The following is a 24,219-nucleotide window of genomic DNA, read 5'->3' on the forward strand; positions in this document are numbered from 1 at the left end:
ATAGATAGATAGATAGATAGATAGATAGATAGATAGATAGATAGATAGACAGATAGATAGATAGATAGACAGATAGACAGATAGACAGATAGATAATGTAGACCCACCACTGGGGAGGTACAGGAAAGTCACAGAGACTAACTTGCCAACCAGACTATCCAAATCAGCAAGATCCAGGTTCAGGAAAAGACCATGTCTCAAAATAATAAGATGGAAAACCATTGAGAAGGACCCCTGACATTGACCTCTGACCCTTTTATGAGCAAACACACACACACACATATACACACGTACAGACGCATGCACGCACGCACATGCACTTTACATATTCAGAGTTTGGGGATAGGCCGAGTCCAGACAGCTGGAGATGGTGAGGAGACCAGCTTCCCTGGAGCCCGTGAGGCTTGAGTGACGCCATGCCTGAGGTAAGAGCTTTCACCTCAGTGTCTGTGCTGAGTGCCCAGGCTGCTACTCCGATGTGCACACACCCTAGAACCCTTCAAGAAGGTTGAGTAACCTGGCTTGTGTGGGTGTGTGCACCCTCCATTTCACCACCATTCCAGGCTGCTGGTCACCTCCTCTTTCAGGAAGTACCATCCATCCAGATCAAGGGAGGATCCCGGGGCAAGGCCAGATGCCACGCCACAAAGATGTGGAGGGCTCTTCTGAAGTCAGGGCCTCTTTCATACATGGACTAGCACCCACTGGAAGACAAGCAGACAAAAGATTGTGGGTGGATGTGGGTGTCTGTTGTGGCCTCATGGAAATGAAGGGCTCCAAGCTTCAGCATTCACCAGAGTTGCCTGAAAGGTTCCAGAAAACAGGCTCTGGGCCCTGGTCTGCTTCTGAGTCAAGTGTAGCTCACATGTGGGAAAGTTATGCCTCAGCTGGTTCCCAGCCACGAACGTTACCCATCAGGACCACACTTAGAGAAATGCTTCCCAAGACAAAGGCGAATCATGGTGACTGGTGGTGAGAAGGCAAGGCAGGCAGGCTGTGTCTCACCTGGTCTGGACCCAGCCCCATCAGAACAGACCACAGGGTTACCATGGTGATCGGCAGGCATCTCTTCCACCAGTTTATGTCATGGCAGTGGGCCACACCGTGACACGGCAGCCAAGCTGGAGCTCTGCCCAGACCCTTGCCTCCTGGCTCAGAGCTCTCTTGGCTCTGACTGGCCCCCCCCTGAGTGGTTTGGAGCTGGGTGCGGAAGCTGCCTGTGGGGACAGAGGGACAGCTGAGCCCTGCCCAGGGCTTCTTACATCTTCAAGAGTGTGTGAGACACTGGCAGAGGAGCATCAGTGAAAAGGACAATGAGTTAGAGAAGCAACCAGGGCCACCAAGTCCTGGCCAGGTATAGGTAACAATCAGGACACTGGCCAAGGAAAGTGAACAGTAGTGATGTCTTTTCCAGAACCCAGTGTGAGGCGGGGCACCCAGAACTGGCCCACCCAAGCCACTCACCCATGTTTTTCCTTGCAGCCAATTACCTGCTCAAGAATGGCACCACAGATGTGTTGCTGTGTGGGAACAGCTCTGACGCCGGGTAGGTGGGACAGTCCTCCCAGTGGCTTTTGGTACTTCCCCACTGCTGTGTCTTAAGACTTTCCTGACCAGAACCCTGAAAGTTTCTGTACCCCTCCTCTGTCATACAAGAGAGAACTGGTAAAGACAGACCAGGGACAGGTCTAGAGGGACAGGAGAGGCCTAAAGATGGGCTGGGGAAAGGAAGTCACCCAGGATACCCTGCAGGGTCCTAACTAGACCTTGGTTCCATCTCTCCTGTTCTGCCCTTCCGGGATGAGTGTGACCTCAGTGTAGTGGCTGAAGTTTGTTTGTGGACAAGCAGAACATGAGACTGCAGCCTCACATGCCCTGTCTCCAGGTGCAGTTTCCAGGGCTCGGTGCATGGTAGTCTGAGTCAAGATGAGGGGTCACAGGGTCACCATGTGGCGGTTGGTTCTGATGTGAGGTTCCAGGCTCCTTCCACCATGGGGGAGGTGTCTGCAGTGTCTGGGGTTTGAGGCACCCTTAGCAATATCCTGGCACTTGCCAAGTTTCTCCAACTAGATTTCTCTCTCTTCTTCTCTCCCCTTTCCCCCATACACACACACACACACACACACACACACACACACACCCTGTCAAAGAGAGAGCTTGAACATGTGTGTGTGTGTGTGTTTGTGTGTGTCTATGTGTGTGTGTGTATGTGCGCGTTAATAGACACTTTTCCAGATGCAACCCAGTCCAGCCCTTCACCTGCCTCTGTCCACACTTAGCCAAGCCTTGCCGGTCCTCTTCTCCCTCTGGAGCTCCAAATGTGTTCAGCTCCCCCAGGGGGTGGATGAGCTAAGGAGGGAGCATGGGCTTCCTCCAGGGGAGGTGACGACATCGAAATAGCAGCAGCCATGAGGAAGGGTGTGTGGTTGGATGGAGGGGAACTGGATGTGAGCCTTAGAAATTCCAAGTAGGTCTAGAAGAGAGGAAGATGGTGACCTGGCCAGTCATGAACGTTGCAAGGACAAGATCATGGGTACAGGACCCAAAAGCCTGGCACTGTGTTGGTGATGCAACCTCAGACCCGTTGAGCATAGACTGGGGCTGCCCAGGGAAATGAGCCAGCATCCTCCACAGCATGGGACAGAGTGTGTATGTGTGTATGTCTGGCTATAGGACATGTCCTGAGGGCTACCGGTGCCTGAAGGCAGGTGAGAACCCAGACCACGGTTACACCAGCTTCGACTCCTTCGCCTGGGCCTTCCTTGCGCTCTTCCGCCTGATGACACAGGACTGCTGGGAACGCCTATACCAGCAGGTGCATGGGTTCCGGGGCCAGCAGAGGGGTGCTAGGCATGGACTCCAGCGCAAGCTACACAAATAGCTAGCCAGAAAGGTCCCCAGTAACTTTCCACTGGTGAGGGTTATGGAGGGGGAAGGGGAAAGGGCTGGTGACTAAGTTCCAGTCCCTTAGAGAGGACACTGTATTCTGTGGATGAGATATTCCTTCACCCTGTAAGACAGGACATTCTCTGTAGATATAGCAGTCTCCCCATTTGGTGAGATACCTGCCTCCTTCTAAGTGAGACACTCTCCTGTGGGTTAGCACATGACCTTCTACAGGTGGGTCTTAGAAATACCGTAATACTTGGAGCCTCAGTGAGGGTGACCACTGGCCCCTTGCTCCCCCAGACCCTGAGGTCCGCAGGAAAGATCTACATGATCTTCTTCATGCTCGTCATCTTTCTGGGCTCCTTCTACCTGGTGAACTTGATCCTGGCTGTGGTTGCCATGGCCTACGAGGAGCAGAACCAAGCCACCATCGCCGAGACGGAAGAGAAGGAGAAGCGCTTCCAGGAGGCCATGGAGATGCTCAAGAAAGAACACGAGGTGAGCAAGCAGTGGCTAGAGGTGCGGTGCATGCTGGGTAAGGCTGGTAGGTGGTGCGTTCTGCGTGGCAGGCGGTGACTGCTGAGCAGGGTGGCCCTGTTGGTATGGTGTGCCGTGGGTAAGTTTGGTTCCTGTGTCACTGTGTTTTCCAGGCAAAGGTAATACACAGTGGGTGGGGTCTGGATGATAGTGTCTCAGTAAACATGGCCTCTGTTGGCACAGGCCATGCCTGGTACAAGATCTGTGTCCCTGTGTGTAGCCGACTCTGGTTGTCTGGTTGAGGGATACTTCCTGATGGGCTAGTGAGGAAAGTCCAAGGCTGGAAATGAGCACGGGCCATTCTGCCCTGGCTCCCCACATCCAGCTTCCCTTGTGATAGCTATCGGAAATGGAAGGGGCTGGGAAAATGGATCCGTTATGAATGTGTTTGCCACACAGGCATAAGAATCTGAGTTTAGTCTCCAGAAACCCCCATTAAAAAACACTGTGTGACTTGTAACCCTACCACTGGGGAGGTAGAAACAGGCAGATCCCTGGGGCTCATTGGCCAACCAGCCTAGACTATCAGGAAGTTCTGGGTCCCAGTGAGCTATGTCTTAAAAACCAAGGGGAGTGGCCCTGAGGAATGGCACCCGGGGAACACCTCTGGCCTACACACACAAGTTCACTCACACAGGAAAAAAAAAAAGAACAAAGAAACCTGTCTGTATGTGTTTTCTGCCTTCATGCCCCACCCGCACTGCCCTCCTGGCCAGGTGAACCTTCTAGAAGACTCCTGACCGTTATTCTGGTATTTCTTCTGTTCACCAACACCTCTCTCTCACCCATCCCATACCCAGACTTGGCTACTTGCTCTCCTTTCCAGGTTCTTTGTCTTTCTCAAAGCATTGTGGGTCTGCCTGGAATCTACCCCATCATGGCTGCATTCTGAGTCAAGCGTGGAGTCTGATAGGGCAACTTGCCTAAGCCTGAGGCTAGCCAGGGTTTCTCCATAACCCAAACACCCTTTCCCCCATCCATTTCCAGGCTCTCACCATCAGGGGTGTGGATACCGTGTCCCGTAGCTCTCTGGAGATGTCTCCTTTGGCCCCCGTAACCAACCACGAGAGAAGGAGCAAGAGGAGGAAGAGGCTGTCTTCAGGGACAGAGGATGGTGGAGATGACAGGATCCCCAAGTCGGACTCAGAAGATGGTCCCAGAGCATTGGTAATCCTGATGTGGTTCTGGCCTGTGAAAAGCCCATTGTGGTGCCCTCCTCTCCGCCTCCCCACGATGTGGTCACAGCCCTAAGCTTAGTCTCTAAGAAAGTCATGCTTGACCCCTCCCATCCCTTCCAGTTTCCCTGTAGTCATTCTTAAAGTGAGGGAGAGCTAGGATGGGTTTGTGTGTGAGTGCTGCCTCCTACCTGGAACTAGTCCTCATGTGCGGGGACCAGCACTGGGAGTAGGGGCCTTTGGTACAGGGTGATAGGTCCCAAGTGCTGGTCCTAGCTCTTGCTGCCCAGCCTAGCCCCACCTCTAGGCCCAGGGCAGCTTCAGAGTCAGAGACACAGAGATGAAGTAAGTAGAGACCCCAGAAGATGCAGGTGACACCCCATCTCTTCCTAAGCCCCCACCCAGCCCCCCTGTGGCCAGCAGAAGTCTCAGTGCTCTGGGAAGTGAGCTGGGCTGACACCATGATACTTTGGCTGAAGCAGAGGCCGAGCCCTGTGGTTCACACACCCTCCCTGTGCCCTCAGAATCAGCTCAGCCTTACCCATGGGCTCAGCCGGACATCCATGAGGCCCCGCTCCAGCCGAGGGAGCATTTTCACGTTCCGGCGACGGGACCAAGGCTCCGAGGCGGATTTTGCAGACGATGAAAACAGTACTGCAGGAGAGAGTGAGAGCCACCGAACGTCGCTGCTGGTGCCCTGGCCCCTGCGCCGTCCCAGCACCCAAGGACAGCCCGGCTCTGGAACCTCAGCTCCTGGTCACGTCCTCAATGGGAAAAGAAACAGCACCGTGGACTGCAATGGGGTAGTTTCCTTGCTGGGGGCAGGTGACGCAGAGGCCACCTCCCCGGGGAGCCACCTTCTCCGCCCTATGGTGCTGGACAGACCCCCAGACACGGTGAGCCACCCCATCCCCCAGCCTGCAAGCACCAGCCTAGATCTGCCTCCCAAACTGGTGATAGAGACCAGGCTCAAAACTACTGGCTAAATGTTGATCAAGTGCCTACTGTGTGTGTGCCCCACTCCCAGAACAGCTCTCCATTTACAGTTTCCATGCCAACTAGGCAGGCAGACAAGTCAAAAGGAAAAAGAGAAGACAGAAAGAAAAATGTCTATGTAAACACGTGTGGGGTAGTAATGAGTGAGGGAATCAGAGATTTCACACCTGATGCAGCATCCTTGCTGAGGTGCCACAGAAGACCAGTGTCCTGGGGGGGGGGGCATGTACTGTGTCAGGTGCCTTCTGCATCACCCTGACAGGAACGAGCCATCCAGGCAAGCCTGGGACCAAGGAGAGGTGGTAAATAGGGCCCTCAGAGGATTCTAGACTGCACTCACTCAGTGAGTAAAGATGTAATCCAATATTTTACCAACTTGTAACTCAGTGCCAGCCAAGATAGTAAGTGTTGGGAGTGGGGTGCAGGAAAACGAGAGAGGAACCCCCAAAACACACGCTAGGAGACATTTAAGCAGCAACCACGAGGAGCCATGTTGCTTTCTACATCTGGGAGGGCTGGTGTGCCGAGTGGTTAGAGCCTAAGCTCTCGACATCAGCCTCGGTTTGGATTCTGGATGGCAGCTTACCAGCAAGACGGCTGTTGGCAAGTCTTTGTGCTCCTCTACCCTTTTAAGTGTTTCATCTGTATAATGGATGAAAAATACTCAAAGTGGCTGATGTAGACAGGATCAAAGTCAGACAGGAACATGACTGGCACTGTTAAAATGTCACAGTACCATGCTTTCCATGCCAAAGTGTGTCACACACAGCAGAAGGGCAGACAGCCTGGGAATGAGCCTGTCTGGCACCATGAGGTCAGTGAGGCTGGAACAGAGGCAGCAACTGTTCGAGCTGTCGTCAGCGAGGTGCTTACAATCATGGAAGGTGGCACACTGGTGACTGCCCAGTTGGCCCCTGCAGTTCCACATACCAGCGCCTGAACAGCCCTCTCAGGAACACATCTACAGACAGGATAGCAACGATGGGGAAACCACTGGATAATGGGATCTTGGTCAGGAAGGCGGTGTGAAGAAGGAGGGCCCAGTCCACATGACTGCTAGCTGTGGGTCTTTATACGGGTTAATCATCTGGAGTCTCAATTTCCTGCAAAGTGGAAATCAGATTTAACACGTACGTCAGCAGGTGGTAGTGGAACCGAGGGAGCCGAAACAGGTCCAGGACTTAGGCCAGATCTCACCGCTTGGGCATGTTACTGGTTACTGTTATTATGTGCTGTTGACGTGAGCGAGCAAAGGCTTCTGGGATACATTGCCAACTGTCTAGCCCCTATAGAGGGAGTGAAGGGAAGGAACCTCAAGACCCCTAAGGGCTGTGGAGTCATCTGTGTCCTTCAGGACCCATCACCTGAAGGGTGGGGTATCTGGCTTCCAAGTCAGGCTCTGGAGCCCCGGCCTCAGGCAGGCAGAGCTGGAGGCTAATAGAATTTCCTAATCCCATTAGGGAGAAAATCATCTCATTGTGCTGCACATGTCGGGAGGAATCCAAGTTCATACACTTCATTACCGGGAACTCTGACTTCACCCATTCTCACTTCTGCAGGGCCTATTTGTAACTTTAAAGGGATTAACGGGCCAAGGCGGAGTCGTTTGTAAGGTTAAAGGAATTAGCGTCCAAGATGGAGACATTTGAAAAGTCAAAGAGATTAGCAGGCAGAAGCCCCTGGGAATGCCTTCCTCACTCCCTGCTGGTCCCCTGTGAGCCCATTTCTAGTCTACAAACAGAGCCCTGTGTTGGGTACATAGGGCCCCAGTCAGTGGGAGGGTGGAGGGAGGGGAATCTGGGTGGGAGGAGGCCTGTCTTGTTCAGGGTGGGTTAGGGGAAGGAGCCTAGACAAGGCCCGCCCACCCGATGCTTCCAGCAGTGTCTTTCTACTTGTGTGTGATTATTGGAAGGCAACCCAGCAATGTAGAGGCTCATGGAGTGACCAGGGACCTGTCTGTCACTTTCCACTGTGCCCTGGCTCAGTTCCACAAGTGTCAGCACTTTGACACTTGGGCGTTCAATTCTCCAGATCTTTGTCCTGCTCTTGCATCTAACTGTGTCTCGGAGATGTGATCAAGGGAATGTACCCAGATCAGCTTCTCACTGTCGTCTGTATCAGAGTTCAGGGTTGAATTTAATAATCTCCCTATCGGCTAGTCACTTCCTTTAGTTATGAGGAACACTACTGCAAAGAACAGTATCTCTTGGTATTTTGGGTGTGTGTATAAAGTGTTTATGAAGGTAGATTGCAAGACAAGGAATCTCAGGACCATTTTAAAATTTCTAAGTAGAGGCGGGAGAGATGACGCAATAGCTACAAGCACTGGCTGCTCTTCTAGAGGACAAGAGTTTGATTCCCAGCATCCACATGGAGGCTCACAACTGTCTACAACTCCAGTTCCAGGGATCCAATGTCGTCTTCTAGTGTTTGTGAGCGCCAAGTACACACATGGTATGCCAACATATACAGGCAAAACACTCATGTATGTAAAATATAACCATTAAAAATAAAAATTCTCTGATTTAGACCCAGGCATACCTCTCCTCTGTATGACATGGTCTGCCACGGGCCTCATCTAAGCACCATGCTGGTTTTGTGTGGCATTTCTATGAATGTATCCTTAGAGCATGTCAGACCTTCTCAGCCTCTCTCTGTCCTTGCCGATACAGAGCTTTGATTAGGATCATTGTTGTGTGTTCTAACACATATGGCATGCCGGTACTGGAGTGGCCTGTGTGGTGTGTGTACTTTGAGGACGTAGAAGGAAGGAGACGGTGATGGACAGGAGCAAGGATCAGGGAGTTGTCAGCCGGAGTAGGGTTGGTTCTCCAAGTCAAGCATTCCTTATCCAGGCAGGTCCTCCATTCTTGAGGCTATGATGTAGCTCGGTAGGGAGAGCTGTCAGGACGCTTGCCTAGCATACACAAAGTCCTGGGTTGGATCCCCAGCACAGCATGAATTAGATGTGGTGGCACACACCTATAACCTCGGAAGCACTTGGGAGGTAAGGACAGAAGGATCAGGAGTTCAAGGACATCCTCAGACACATGTCAAGTTCAAGGCCAGCCTGGGCTACAAGAGACCCTGTCTCAAAAATAAATGAATGAATGAATGAATGAATAAATAAATAAATAAATAAATAAATAAATAAATAAAGGCTAATGAGATGGTTATGTGGGCAAAGGTTGTAGCTGCTGACTGTAGAACCTGGGTTTTCAGTCCCCGAGATGCACATGGCCAGGGAGACAGCTGACGCCCGCTGGCCGAACTCTGACCTCCACATGTGCACACACCCACGAGAATGAACGGAGTGTATGCCATTTTAAAATTAAAGAGCAAAACACAGAAACAAGACTGTCACTCCGTCTTCCTGAGTCCTCCCCAACCTGAGCCCCTCCCAGGCTGATGCCTGTCTCCCGGTTGCACACAGACCACGCCGTCGGAGGAGCCTGGTGGGCCTCAGATGCTGACACCTCAGGCTCCATGTGCAGATGGTTTTGAGGAGCCCGGAGCCCGGCAACGGGCACTCAGCGCCGTCAGTGTCCTCACCAGCGCCCTGGAAGGTCAGTGTCCCCCACTCTCCCCTCCCCCTCTAACCTCCATTCCAGCCCCCTCGGCGTTGTGTCTGCCCCAGCCCCTGGACCCCCAGGCATCTCTTCTTCTGACTGTGAATGCCCTGGCCTGTTCTCTGGTCTCTTCTCTGGTTCTGCTGCTGCTTTCCCAGGTACCCCCACATCCATCCACTGCCCCAGGCCCTTCCCCACCCCTCTCCGAAGCATGCCTCAGTCCGTCTAAAGCTATCACATCTAGCCCTTCCTGTTCTAGCCTACTGTCAGCCATCCCCATATCCACTTAGACTGTTACAGCAATCCTGGATCCATTCCAGCTGGTCCCAGCCTAGGCAACGCCACACACCTTCCAAGCCAAACTGGGCGCCCTGTCTGTGTCATCCTCCCCTGGGTGTGCATGCTTGTGTTTTATACGCTATCCCAGCACCTCACCTCCGTCATATCAGAAGTTGGCTGTTCTGCTTCCTGCCCTCACTTGCAACCTGTCCTGCTCTGAGAACATCCATATCCATGGGATGCAATTGTCTTATAAACCTACACAGGCCTAATCTGTCATAGCCCCGTTTCCCCACCTTAGTCTTTACACATTCCCAGAGTAAGGAGCACAGGCCACCCAGTTCCCTCGCCTTCCCTCAGTGTGCAGCAGCCACTTAGCACCCTGCTGTCCCCTCAACTGAGTCACAAGACCTTTCTAGAATGGCACCAGATGCAGACAACTTGGTCAATAAACCGAGTTAACTCCCTCACTGTCCCCAGAGTTGGAGGAGTCCCACCGTAAGTGTCCACCGTGCTGGAACCGCTTTGCCCAGCACTATCTCATCTGGGAGTGCTGCCCACTCTGGATGTCCATCAAGCAGAAGGTGAAGTTCGTGGTCATGGACCCATTTGCTGACCTGACTATCACCATGTGCATCGTGCTCAACACGCTCTTCATGGCTCTGGAGCACTATAACATGACAGCCGAGTTTGAGGAGATGCTGCAGATCGGAAACCTGGTAAGACTACCTGTCACCAGCTCTGAAGTGGGCATCCCTGAAGGCCATGGCTTGGGGAAGGGATTCTGAACATCACAGGAGCTTTTGAAGGGATCGGTCCCTGGAGATAGCATGGAGGAGGGAGTTTTAGAGACTGGTTTTAAGGAACAAAGGTGTTGATTTGAGTGGGAGGATGGGGTTAAAGTTTGTGAAGATGTTCAAATGCTATCGACAAAAGTGAGTGGGCGCAGATGAAATTCATGGAGATCAGCCACTGGTGAGCACTGGTAATGCAGGAGGAAATACAGGAGGGAAGGGGCGGCTCTGCAGGGCAGGGATTGCACAGAGGAGCATCCAGTGCTGCTGAGAGAGGAAAGGAGGGGTGAGTGGGTGGGCAGAGGAGAGAAGGGAAGCGCAGAGAGATGAATGGATTATTAGAAGTTGTGGAAGATAAAGGGATGGATGATTCAATAAAGAATAGAACAAAGGACAGGTGGTGGGTAGATGGTGGGTATATAAGTATGGAGGAGAGTGAGAGACAAATGGGGGATGGGAGGATGGGTGGAAGGATAGATAGATGGGAGGATGGATGGATGGAAGGATGGATGTGAAGATGGATGAAGGGATGGATGGGAGGATGGATAGATGGATGGGAGGATGGATGGGAGGATGGACGGGAGGATAATTAGGTGTAAGACTAGAAGGATGGACAGATGGATAATTGGGGAGAGAAGAAAGGAAGGATAAAAAGATAGACACATGATTAGAGATAAAGGAATTAGAGATGGATGGGTGAATGTATCCATAATTAGATTGGGAGGGAGATAGAGAGAAGGACAGAAGGAAATAGATAGATAGTTGGATCTGTAGGTGACAGTGGTTAGAGAGCAGCAGAGTGGGGGCAGGAGGGATGGGTGGGTGGGTGGGTGGATTGCTACATAGAGAAGGAAGAAAGGAGGATAGATGTGTGGACAGACGGTGGCAGCCCATGGGTGGGTAGATAGGTGATGGATAACCAAGTGTGCTTAGTCAGCCACTGACATGTGGGGCCAGGTTTGAATTCTGACTCAGCTCTTACTGACTGGGAACCATAAGCAAATTACTTAATCCTGGTAATTGGCACAATGAGTATTTGCTGAATTTAATAGATGCAAGAGTCAGACGATATGGACCTCATCGGAAGCTGATGAGACCGAATAAGATAATGTCTGTAACGTGCCTCCCTCCAACTTGCACGAACAACCAGCCATCAGCATACATGATGGCTGCAGTAGTTATTATTAGACAGACTGACCCCACATCTTGACTTTACAGATGGAGAAACTGAGGCAGCAGGGGTGGTATAGTGGGAGTAGAATCAGCCATTCATCCACTGTGTCCTGGCACGTGGGCACTGCCAGCCTCTCTAGAGGTCCTGAGCAGAGCTGGCCAAAGCCCCTGGGCTCACTGATCTAGCCAGGACCCTAGCTGGGTCTCAGGTCTGTTTCACAGCAGACCTGGCCCCGTCTCAGGCCCAGCTGCTCTGATGATTCGAACGGGCAGGTCGACCTCGCACACAGTGTGAGCTGTGGATATGTTCTTCCTTAACTGCTTTATAAACCCAGGGCTTTAAGTGGTCATTTGCAGAATTTATTCAACATTTTTCCAGTCGTTTAAGCCTATTTGACTATTCTTGTATTTTCCTTTTTTTTTTTTTTTTTTTTTTTTTTTTGGTTTTTCCAAAACAGGGTTTTTCTATGTAGTCCTGGCTGTCCTGGAACTCACTCTGTAGACCAGGCTGGCCTCGAACTCAGAAATCCGCCTGTCTCTGCCTCCCAAGTGCTGGGATTAAAGGCGTGTGCCACCACCACCCGGCTTGTATTTTCCTTCTTGTAAATCAAGGAGGAGGTGCATCTAATGCATGGGGTCTCTTGGTGAGGCTGGGGGTATTTATTGAGTGGTCTTTGGTAGCTCTCAGCATGCAGCCTCCTGGTGCATCTGCAGATGTTACGTGCCCATCAGATGGCCATTGCAGGATTTAAGTGTAGTTTGCTGGGTTGGACTGGGCAGAGGTTGGTTGTGATGGAGAACCCACTCTCCCGAACTGTCAGCTTGTGATTGACAGATGTGCTAAACCGATGTTCATTACCAGTAACAGCTGCATTTCATGCTGTTTGGATAGTGTTGTTGCTAATATGAAAGGCTTTGGTTTTCTTGAAGTTAATATAGTCCAAGTGGCTTAAATATTAATGTAAAGAAACAAAACCAACAAAATAAACACAGGTAGGTAATCTTGCTGTGGTGATAGACGCTTCAGGCAGATTCCATAAAAGAGGAGACTGGCAGATTAAACTGTCCAGCCTATTACATAATCAAAGGCAACATCGGGGAGAAGATAGCTTGAAAAGTCTCCCGTTATAAAGGAGTTAAAAATACAGCAGGTTGGGCTGGGGTTGGAGATGTGTCTCAGTGGCTAAGAGCACTTGCTGCTCTTGCAGAGGTCCTGGGTTCAGTTCCCACATGGTGGCTCACTACTGTCTGAAGCTGAAGATTCCTCCTCCTGCCCTCTCTCCGAAGGAACCTGCATGCACGTATGCATGGTCACATAAATAAATAAATAAATAAATAAATAAATAAATAAATAAATAAATAAATGTCTTGGGGGGAAAGGTAGCAATTTTTCTACCATCTATTAAGATACATTATAAAACCCAAAAAGTTATGGCACCTATATATGTGATAGATAGTGCCCACTGTATCATACAGCAAGTATAGGTTCAGTCCACTGCTACTACTATCTTGTGATAATAAATAAAACAGCATCGGGGCAGGAGTGATGGTGCACACTTTTAATCTCAGCACTCAGGAGGCAGAGGCAGAGGGATCTGTGAGTTGGAGGCCAGCCTGGTCTTCAGAGTGAGTTCCAGAACAGCCAGGGCTACACAGAGAAACACTGTCTTGAAAAACAAAAACAAACAAACAAACAGAAAACCGGTGTTGGAAGGAAATAAGAAAGATGTTAACATTTGATTGTTTTGTTTGTTTTTGTTCGTGTTCCCCGGGCTGGTCTCGAACTCACTGTAAAGCTAAGAATGACCTTGAACACCAGGTCCTCCTCCCTGTGATCCCCAGTTCTAAGATTATGGGCATGCACCCATCATGCCCAGCTCTTAAACTATTTCTTAACTTAAAAAAATAAAAATAACAAGCCTGGGGAACAGCAGCAGTACATAGCACAGACTGGGAGATAACATTCCTAATCTAAAAGTTATGTTTATATATAATTCAAAAATAAGCAGACGCTGTAATAGGACAATCAACAGCAACGACTATGAACAGCAGTTTGGCTGTTCAGAAGATCCACAGAGATAAAGGAATGGCCGATTAAACAGGTGCATGTGAGGAGCAGAAACACAGGATTAGCCTTAGAGGGAGACAGTTGTCACACGCTGTTTGTGGCGTTAGTTAAAACCTGTCTCTGAGGATCAGTTTAACCATATCAGAATCCACACCAATGCTCATTGACACCAGTCCAAATTGAACAATATGTCCGCGAAATGGTATCCATTATGACAGTCTTTCTAGAGAAGACTGTCTACCATAGAGGATTAGTTGAAATAGTATGGCATATCTCTGCTGTAGAATCTGCCACAGACCCTAATAATAATACTAGAAAAGGGAGCTCAGTTAGCATGGAAAGAAGTCATAGTGTTACCCATTAAGCTCAGGTTTACACTCTGCATCATGTGGTCTCATGAAAGATAAACGCTGAGGACAAGAAGAGTCAAGGTTGAGACCCGTCTGAGCTCCGTGAAACCTTGTCTCAAAAGGAACCCTCTTTGTTTAAAAAACAAATGGATTGTTTGTGTATGAGTGTTTTGTCTATATGTCTGTATATATACCAAGTGTGTGCAGTGCCCAAGGAGACCACAAGAGGGCGTCAGACCCCCGACCTGGTGTTACAGCCAGTTGTGAGCTTCCATGTGGGGTGCTTAGGAATTGAACTAGATACTCTGGAAGAGCAATCTGTGCTTTTAACAGTAGAATCATCTCACTCAAACTCCAAGCTCCGCTGTCTGAGATTCCCCAAAAGTCTCCCACTTGCTGGGAAGTCTCCATCCGCACTGATAGGGCAGCTTCTTGCTGAGGACTCATGGGAGGTAGGAAGCCCACTTGAGGCTCACATAGATGGAGAAGCTGGCCTAAGGTCACAGGGCATCAGAGCTGTCTCTGTGCCACACATCTGGTTGGTATTCTGTGTTCCTTTGCACGTTATACACCAACAGCTGGGAGCCTCGTTAAGACAGAGAGCAGGAGCCTTTGCAGACCGCTGCCACCCTGAACTGAGGAGTAACACCCACGAGCCCTTCAGACAGGCCTTAGAAACATACTCACTCTCACATGCCCAGGCAGGTTCTAGGGAAGTCCACGCCTGTGTCCTGAAGGAGGAGTAGCCAGTGGCCTCTCTTAGGGACTCTCAGGAATGCTGAGTGCTTTACAGGGGTCTGAGTACAGCTGAGTAAGGGTTCAGGCTGGGTGCTCAAAGCTCCCATGAGGCACGGAAACAAGCATCGTGGTACCAGATGGGGAGTACGTACCCTGCACGTCAGAATCTACTCAATACAGATGCCCAGATGCTACTGATGCTGTGAGGGGGAGGGGCTGAGGAACATGCTTGAAAGGCCTCTTAGACGTGTCAGGAAGCACAGCGACTCAGTGCTTTTGAACACACCTGAAGGCAGTGAGTCTTGTGGGTAGAGCAGATGGATGAGGAGACCTGAGGAGATGGGGGTCTGTGACATGGAGAAACTATGGAAACAGGCTTGTGTGCTGGGGGAGGGGCAGAGGACAGCCCATATATTTTGGGGGAGCTGAAGGATCTTGAGGTCCTCTCTGAGAAACAATTCTTTCTCAGCAGTGAGCATGGGGCTGCCTGGAGCTTGTGTGGCAAGCCCTCCCACAGCCTTCCTCAGAGCCCCATCTGAACAGATGGTTTCTGCTTTGGCTGAGTTCCTAATGGTACCCAGGCCAGCTAACCTACCTGCTGGATGCTGACCCCTGTGGTGTGCCTCCCCTGTCTCCATGCTCGCTGCAAGCCTTGTACAAGTTCCTCCTAGGGTGTGCTACCTACCACCCTCCCCTTCCAGAAGCTCCCAAGTGCCTCCTTGGGCCATCCACCAGCTCCTCACCATGGCCAAGCTACCAGCTACAACCTCAGCAGACACACCCTCCTCTGGGGATTATGGTGGTCAGGGCCTTGGGATGTGTCACGGCTACCTACCAACACCACAGGCTCCACAAGCCAAAGTCAGGCTGTTTTGTCACAAGTTGGTAAACCTGGGAAAACAGCCTCTGTTCCTTCCCTCAGGAATGTCTCTGGGAGAGTGTGTCCAGCCTTGGACATTGCAGCATGATATTGTCATCTAGGAAGCTCACACTCAAGAACTAGGAAATATATATGTGTGTGTGTGTGTGTGTGTGTGTGTGTGTGTGTATTATATATATATATGTATATATATATTTCAACTTTTAAGTTTATTTGTTGTGTTGGGCCTCAGCCACATGTGGGCTACAGACCATGTTCAGGCCAACCTGTGACTGTGTCCTTCAACAGGCTCTAGAGCTTTCTAACTGTGTGACCCTAGACAGCTACTTTGTCTCTCAGTGCCTCAGTTTCCTTACCTGTGAAATGGGGACAGTGATACTTTCCTTATCTGGTTTTTGGATGAGTTTTCTTAAATACACATGGGCTGGGGAGATGGCTCAGCAGGTAAGGGCACTTTCTGAGGAGAAAGGAAACCTGGAGAGAGGCAGAAGCAAGGACGAAGATCTCTGGAGTGTGTTGCCCCAGCTGCCCCTGTAGGTGGCTGTTAGACCCATGTGTCTGCAGAGACCATGAAGAATATGGGTTGTTTCTGAGCTGATGAGCCTGGCCAGTCGCCAAGGGGCCTCAGGGAAGACACTGGCGGGACAAGAGTCAGGAAGCAGGGTGCTTGCTGGCCAGGGTCTTCAGGACCCACTGACTCCTGCTCTCTCTTCAGGTCTTCACAGGAATCTTCACAGCGGAGATGACCTTCAAGATCATTGCCCTTGACCCCTACTACTACTTCCAGCAGGGCTGGAATATTTTTGACAGCATCATCGTTATCCTCAGTCTCATGGAGCTGGGCCTGTCCCGCATGGGAAACCTGTCTGTGCTACGCTCCTTCCGTCTGGTATCTGCCTGGACCCACTGCAGGGGGTGGGGGGGCTCCTCTCTGCAACCACTGTCCAGATGTTCTTGCTTTGCTCTGTCATGTCCTGATGATGTCAAGACACTGTTAAATGCTCATGGGTGCCTGCCTCAGTGTGGGGATATCAGGTGGAGGTGGGCATTCCTTGGGGAAACAGCTGACAGTTGCGGAGCCTGTCATATACCACCCAAAAGGAACCAGGAGTTGGGTCTGTGTTAAGACGTCTCCGGCTCACAGATAAGAGACAAAACTCAGGAGATACAGTCCTCCAAAGCCATAAGTCAATAGGCACAGCCAGGTCTATGGTTGGCTCACTCGGGACATTGCATTTTTTAAACTTGCAAGTGTTTAAATTACCCAGGATCTTTCAAAACTGCAGAGGCAGATTCAGTCGATCTCAGATGTCGCTGAATCTGCTCTGTGGATCACATTTGGAGCTCAGAATGCCTGAGGGCCACTTGGGATGGGTGGTGTGATCAGGGACAGCTTCCTAGAGGAGAACTGTGGCAGTTTCTGTGGGAGCAACAGGGAAATCCTGGGTCTAAGCTCTAATCTTGGTCCCATTCCAAGGAACTTACACAAGTCACTTTTCCTTTGAGGACCAAAAGAGGGCAGTAACCATGCCAACCTTACGTGGCTATTAGGAATTCAGATTAAGTCAATCCATCCTAAGCATAGGCCTGGGACAGCCTGGGTACCCAATAAATATGAAGTACCTGCCATCTTTCTCTGTGCTGACTGGAGAAGAAAGAAAGATGGCGGTTGATTGGGTGAGTCAGATGGCTCTAGCTGGCCTAACGTATCTGATGGGAACAGGTCCAAGAGAGGAAGGACAGATCAGGCTGGGAGAATCCACTAGGAAGCCCTAGAGATGAGAGTAACAGGAAGGAGGTTAGTGTGGAGGCAGAGAAAGGGCTAAGTCAGAGAAATGGGCTCAGACTGGAGCCCAACAGGCTTTCCACAGACTGCCAAAAATCAGCAGAAATTCCCTAACAGAAACTAATTGAGGTGTGCATTAAGGGAACAGGCATCCCAGGGCTTTGGGCAAGAGCTGGATACATAATAGTGTCCATGAGGAACAGCAACCCAGGTCCACCACAAAGGCGCCTCCTCTCCCTCCTTCCTCAGTTGCGCGTCTTCAAGCTGGCCAAATCATGGCCCACCCTGAACACGCTCATCAAGATCATCGGGAACTCCGTTGGCGCCCTGGGGAACCTGACCCTGGTGCTGGCCATCATTGTCTTCATCTTTGCCGTGGTGGGCATGCAGCTCTTTGGTAAAAACTACTCAGAGCTGAGGCACCGCATCAGCGACTCTGGCCTGCTGCCCCGATGGCACATGATGGACTTCTTCCACTCCTTCCTCATCATCTTCCGCATCCTCTGTGGCGAGTGGATTGAGACCATGTGGGACTGCATGGAGGTGTCTGGGCAGTCGCTGTGCTTACTGGTCTTCCTGCTTGTCATGGTCATTGGCAACCTTGTGGTGAGTCAGCCAAGGCCTCAGAATGCATTCATCCCGTCATCCATCCCATCATCCTTCCATTCATGTATCCATCCATCCATCATCCACCCATTCATGTATCTATTCATCCATCATCCATCCATCATCCATCCATCCATCCATCCTTCCATCATCCATCCATCCATTATCCATCCATCCATCATCCATCCATCCATTCATCCATCATCCATCCATCATCCATCCATCATCCATCCATCCATCCATCCACCCATCATCCATCCATTCATGTATCTATTCATCCATCCATCCATCCATCCATTCATGTATCCATCTATCCATCCATTCATCATCCATCCATTCATCCATCCATCCATTCATCCGTCTGCCAGTTCACTCATTCAGTCATCTGTCTGCCAACTTCCCATTCACACACACTCATTCATGCCTGCTCATAGACCTACCCACCCATTCATCTCTCACTCATCTCTCCCCTCTCCACTATCCTCCACTCATTCCTTCACCCCTATCCGTACCTATTCCTTATTTATCCTTTTCCATTCATCCCTTATTCACCCTACCCATACACCCCTCATTCACTGCCTCCATTCATTCATTGGTCCATCCAGCAAGCGGTTCACTTAGTGGTTCACATTGACTCGGTAACTAGTCATTGCATTTTCTCATTAATCTATCTGCACACCTTCTCCATGTGTATCCGTTATTTGCTTGTTTTTAATTCGTTCACTTGCTTATTGACTTGTCACTCATTAGCAGTGAATTACTATATGGTTTTCTACTCAGAGTAACAAGTCTTGTTAAGCATTTCTTGCAGCCCAAACATTATGGTGGTTGCTGGCGGGCTTACAGAGGGAAGCGTGGCCTAGCTCAAACACTTGTGCCACTCAGCCAACTTGAGAGATGTGGGGATAACCCTCAGACAAAAATAACTGGTCAGTTCCCCAAGGAAGAATCCATGAGAGCCATTTCTCCCCACCCTGGGAAGTTAAGGAAGGCTTCCAGCTTAGAAGAGACAAAGTTAAAGTTAGTCATCGGCTCAGGATAGGGACCACCTCATTGGATACATAGGTGACCAACACACGGCACTTACACAGTCTGGCCCCACTGTGACTACTATGCCCCTTCTGGGCAGCACAGTGTCTTGCCAGCACATAGGCGCATAGGGGCACTTAGATCCACTTTCCAGCTTGCTCACAGACCTACCCACCCATGGACTGCAGAGCCATTCCCCAAACCCGCCTAAAATTTCTAAATCCTGTTGCCTCAACCAGGCCAGGCCAGGCCAGGACCCAGCAGATTGTCCATCCTCTCGGTCCCTAGATATAAAGCTGAAGGGCCCATCATCTGTCTTTGTCCCCTCAAATCTGCCCCTTGGGGTAGAGCCTTACTTAATCCCCTCTCTGGCCCCAAGGGCTGCCAGACTCTTTTCTGTTCCAAAAAGAGAGCAAAAGCAAAAATGTGCCCAGCGCTCAGGCCGATGATGCCAGGCTGAGCCGCCCCTTACACAGAGCCCTGCCATTTCTGAGCGGATCTGCCTGGGGACAAGAAGATTAGAGGCTCTGGAGGAGGGACGCTACTGCCAGCCCACGCTGCCACCTCGGGAACTGGGCCGCTGCTGGGGCCAGCCGCGTGGGTGGATGCAAGCTGGAGCTCGCTGCTGAAATGGGAAAGGACCAGGCAGGGTTGGGAGCCATGCATGATTGACGGGGAAGCCCTGGAAGAAACCAAATTTCAGAAGCTGGAGATGGGAGGCCCTCGGGTCCTGAGTGGGTGGACAGGGCCTCCTATCTTGCCTGAAGCTTAGACCCGAGACTCCCTACAGAGTTAGGATTTGTGAGACCAGGAATAGGTGAGGGATGTGGGCCACCAGGAAGACCTACAGTGGGCAGCAGGAACATTCAGGCTGTGCTTAGACCCGGAAGACAGAAGCCAGGGGCCAGGCTGGAGGTCAGCACTGATAGCAGTTTTGATTAATATCGAATCCTGCGACCCCAGTAAGGACATGGAAAAGGTGACCAGGTGTCAGAAGTGGTCACTTCTCTGTAGAGTTGGCACAGAAGCACCTTTAGCCTTGGCTGGCAGTGGGAATGCATGTTATTTTATAATCAATGGCTTCTTACTGAGGCCTGGTCTTCACCATCACGACCACCTTTACCAGAATGCTCACCCTCCATTTCCTGGCAGATATGGACTCCCTGTGGTGGGGTGTATCCCTGAGGCTCTTAAGAGAGATAGAGGCAGGGGCTCAGAGATTCGTGTGGCCACCTGGCCACAGGGCCCCTTCAGCTGAGCTCTTTTCTGGGGATTGACAGAAGACACCTGGTGCCAGGGAGTGCTTACAAGCCTGCTGCCATCTTCATTCCCCTCTATGGGGCCACACAGTACACTTGTCCCACAGTGATAATCCAGATGTGTCACATCCCACAGTCATACGAGCTCACCATCTCCTTTCCTGCCACTGTCCCTTCTCCACTCGCTTTCCTGTGACCCTCACATGGAAAGGTGCTAAGACCATCTTAAGACAGGCAGAATGCTCTGTCAGCAGCCACGGATGCTCAACAGGTAGCCCGCCTCTGTGAGGAGACAGAGCTGATGCTTCCCTTTGACCCAGGGACTCGCCAGCCCTTTCGAAGCTCTTTAAGTTGGGAGTGGTTTCTCTGAGGACCTTCTGCCTTATCTCTAACTCCCCACTTCCTAGGAGGGAACCTGGGGTCACCCTTCCCCACTGTGCCTACTGCCTCTTTAGTCCAGAGAGGCTGGGGGAGAAAAAGGAAAGCCTGAATGTAGAGGCTGCTGGTGCCTGGTGAAGGCTCTTCCCCGTCTCCCTGTGTAACCCCTGGGCAAGCCCCGTGCTGTCTTCTCATCTGTAGCCCTCAACACGGGATGAACAGAGGCTCTCCCCATAACCCTGAGCTGAAGTACAAAGGACCTGAATCTGCACTCTGGCTGCCTGAACCTTTCACAGAAAGAATTTTAATTCATTTTCCTTTCATAGATGAAGCTTCCATACGGAAGAGAAGGAGGGGGCTGGGTGAGAGCCCAGCATCCTGGGCTCTGTGCCTCTGAGCTGTTTGTCATCAGGAGTATTCAAGTCTCTCTGGGCCTCAGTTTCCCCTCCAGTCTGACAGTGCCTGGGTGAACTTGACCCATTTCCTCAACAGGTCCTGAATCTCTTCTTGGCCTTGCTGCTCAGCTCCTTCAGTGCAGACAACCTCACAGCCCCTGACGAGGATGGGGAGATGAACAACCTCCAGCTGGCCCTGGCTCGCATCCAGAGGGGCCTGCGCTTCGTCAAGAGGACCACCTGGGACTTCTGCTGTGGGCTCCTGCGGCGGCGACCCAAGAAGCCCTCCGCTCTTGCCACCCACAGCCAGCTGCCCAGCTGTATTAGCGCCCCCAGGTCCCCACCACCCCCAGAGGTGGAGAAGGCACCCCCAGCCCGCAAGGAAACACGGTTCGAGGAAGACACGCGACCGGGCCAGGGCACCCCTGGAGATACGGAGCCTGTGTGTGTTCCCATCGCAGTGGCTGAGTCAGACACTGACGACCAGGAAGAGGATGAAGAGAACAGCCTTGGCACAGAGGAAGAGTCCAGCAAACAGGTCAGCCATCCCCCTAGCCCCATCCTGATGGGACAGCCACCTGCTTATATGGAGTCCAGAGTGCAGCTCCTAGCCTCAACCAGACTACCTCAGCAGTGGCACGGGGAGAGAAGCCCCACAGCAGTTGGACCCTCAGAAGGGTGCCAACTCCGGCTTGCCCATTTATCCTGCTAATTAGTATTCATCCCTGGCTAACCTTACAGACAGGGACCATAAGGCATGGTCATACTTGATAAATACCTCCATCCCCCACCCCACCCCCAACTCTGACCATTGTGCAACAGAACCAACAGAGACAGATGTCCGGGTGAGAGAGGGCATCGCTTTGGTGACCTCACAACCATCTCTTCCCCTCCTCCCATGCCTGAGGCTAATTCCGAGATTTAAAAATAAGTATCCCTGAGATGGAGGTGTTGGAGACACCACTATCTTATCTCTCAACCTGTTATTTTTAACACTTAGGACCAGAGTCTGGCCAAAGCAGAGTGTCTGTCCCTCAGGTTTCCCTTGACCTGAGCTGGGCTCCATGCTGGTCCTTAGGTCCCTAGGTCAAGCGTAACCAGTTTCCCCTTCGTGTTGGTGGCCCTTCCTGGCTACCTTCTCAGCTGTCAGTATCTGGGCCCAGGTCCATGGTTCTGTCTTCTCCTGCCTCAGAGGGCCTCACAGTCCAGACTTGGACTCAAGTTGTAGGGCCCTAACGGGTGGCTGAGTGAGGGAGGGCTGGGGTTACTAGGACCACAGGTTCCAGTGTCTCCTACACAGGAGATGGGTCTTATCTCAGTGCGTGCATACTCAAGTGTGCGAACGTCCATGCATGCATGAGTTCGAGCATGTGTGTGTGTGTGTGTGTGTGTGTGTGTGCACATGTGTGTGTGCACTCAGCCATGTGCGGGCACTTGCGTGTGTGACTTGTGGGAATCCGTGCAGGCTAATCACTGCAGTATCTTCAGAACTTTAGAAGTCAGTGCATCTTCCTGAGGAGAGCTGATAGCATTCATAAGATGGTCATGATCCAGCTGCACTCTTTCAGGGAGTCTTAAATATGCTGAGCTTGGCCCATACTTACCCTGAACCTCTCACTTACTGACCCAAGTCAACAGAGGAAGGGGTACTTGGTAGATGGAGGTTCATGAAGAGGCCAGGAAGCAGTGGGCAGGGGCTGCACCCCACAAGGCCAGGACCCTGGAGACCCTCTGCCTGGGTGATTGGGCTCTGCTCATGGGGTCTTTTCAGCAGGAATCCCAAGTTGTGTCTGGTGGCTACGAGGCCCCCCAGGAGCCCAGGGCCTGGAGCCAGGTGTCAGAGACCACGTCCTCTGAAGCTGAGGCCAGTACATCTCAGGCAGACTGGCAGCAAGAGCGGAAAGCGGAGCCCCTGGCCCTGGGGTGTGGTGAGGTAACAGTGGGATCTGCTGCTGGGGCCAGGGCCAGGCTGTGAGAGGCCACAGCACCAGCTACATTTGCTAAGGGGAACCAGAGCAAGTGTGTCACTGACAGCACAGAGGTGTGTTACAGAGAGGAGGGTGGGAAACCAGTGTCATGCCAGGGAGAGATGGTACCCACCCCAGCTCAGGACTCTGAGGCCCGACTAAGCCAATCCTTCCACGTGTTCACCCTTCTCCTCACGCTTTGCCCTTGTGTTCTCGTGCCAATCGGCAAGCGTTTGTCCTGTGACTCCCCGTATCCAAAGGGGACTTGAATGATCTTAAGAACAGTTCTCACAATATCAGTCATCTGATGCCTCTTCCCTGTGTTCCCTGCAAAAACTAAAAGGAAGGGAGGGGGCATCTCAGTCTGTCATCAGGATTTACTGTGGCCACAAAAAGGCTTTGCTTTGAATTAACTGCCACACACTCGGGAGCTTTTGTGTTTAAAATTTAAAAAAAAAATCCACATTTCTTGTTTCTCTTGAAAACTTGAGAGTGGTCCTATCATGCTGTAGACAGGAGGTAGCCATTCCCCAGCCTCCGGCTGGAGCTCTCTGATTTGCCGCAACACCACCTGCCTGATTGCATGTGTGACCTGCCTGGCTCCTCTGCGTATCTGAGTTTTGAGCCCCCAAGCCAAGGGCCAGCCGTGCTGTTCAGCCTCACTTGTTTCAAGCATGTGGAAAGGAAGCCATGTGCTCAGAGAGTGCCAGGTGACCTCAGCCCAGTGCCTGTGACTTTGGTCCTGTAAGACAGGCCCTAAAATGCTCCACCATCATGGCTGACTGTCCTCACCATGCGGGTCAGCCTTCTCCCTAGATGGCCTAACATTTAACATGGAGTAGGAAGATCTGGGATCCCAAGCCTCAGGAGAGAGTGTGAGCTTTCGGTTTCTTCCCTTCAGATGTTTGTGGTCCGAGAGAGGAGGTGAGAAAAATGCTATGGTGTTCCCAGGGAAAGGACTTCCTCCAGGCTGGGCCTGTAACTGGGTTGGTAGAGTGTTTGCCTAGTGCACAAAGCCCTGGGTTCCATCGCTAACGCTGCATAAACTGGGAATATCGGCCTACAGTTGCAATCCTGGTACTTGGGAAGTGGATGCAGGAAGATCAGAGGTTCACAGTCAGCTGCAGCTGCAGTGAATTCCTGTCTCAGACAGAAAGGAGGGAAGAGGGGAAGAGAAGGATCCTGTAGTAGGATCCTGAGAACTCCCTGACAGCCCTCTGAGACTTGCTCAGCTCTGAGCCTGCAAAACTCCAGCTGAGATAGCCTCAAGAGTATGGTCCAAGAAACGGAGCCCTACCCCTCTGGCCACTCCAAGCAGGCTGTCACCTCCCATGAGACCTAGTCTCAGACC

At 51.4% G+C, this 24,219-nt stretch overlaps 1 protein-coding gene across 9 annotated transcripts in view; it reads left to right on the forward strand.

The window, feature by feature from the left end:
• The window catches only part of Scn5a (sodium voltage-gated channel alpha subunit 5), a 76,754-nt gene that overhangs the window by 22,475 nt on the left and 30,060 nt on the right, over positions 1 to 24,219 (forward strand). For 4 of the 9 annotated variants that reach the window (XM_028767403.1, XM_028767407.1, XM_028767406.1 and 1 more), the window contains exons 7-17: positions 1,483 to 1,546; positions 2,674 to 2,815; positions 3,190 to 3,387; positions 4,414 to 4,593; positions 5,126 to 5,497; positions 9,031 to 9,163; positions 9,926 to 10,164; positions 16,164 to 16,337; positions 17,484 to 17,840; positions 20,999 to 21,439; positions 22,673 to 22,834. In XM_028767403.1, the coding sequence (XP_028623236.1) occupies positions 1,483 to 1,546; positions 2,674 to 2,815; positions 3,190 to 3,387; positions 4,414 to 4,593; positions 5,126 to 5,497; positions 9,031 to 9,163; positions 9,926 to 10,164; positions 16,164 to 16,337; positions 17,484 to 17,840; positions 20,999 to 21,439; positions 22,673 to 22,834 (2,462 nt within the window). The remainder of the gene's footprint in view (positions 1 to 1,482; positions 1,547 to 2,673; positions 2,816 to 3,189; positions 3,388 to 4,413; positions 4,594 to 5,125; positions 5,498 to 9,030; positions 9,164 to 9,925; positions 10,165 to 16,163; positions 16,338 to 17,483; positions 17,841 to 20,998; positions 21,440 to 22,672; positions 22,835 to 24,219) is intronic. The other 5 variants (XM_028767405.1, XM_028767409.1, XM_028767408.1 and 2 more) reach the window with 2 other exon arrangements.

This window comes from Grammomys surdaster, unplaced genomic scaffold (genome assembly GCF_004785775.1).
Source record: "Grammomys surdaster isolate TR1022 unplaced genomic scaffold, NIH_TR_1.0 172, whole genome shotgun sequence".
In the NCBI taxonomy this organism is placed as follows: Eukaryota; Metazoa; Chordata; class Mammalia; order Rodentia; family Muridae; genus Grammomys; species Grammomys surdaster.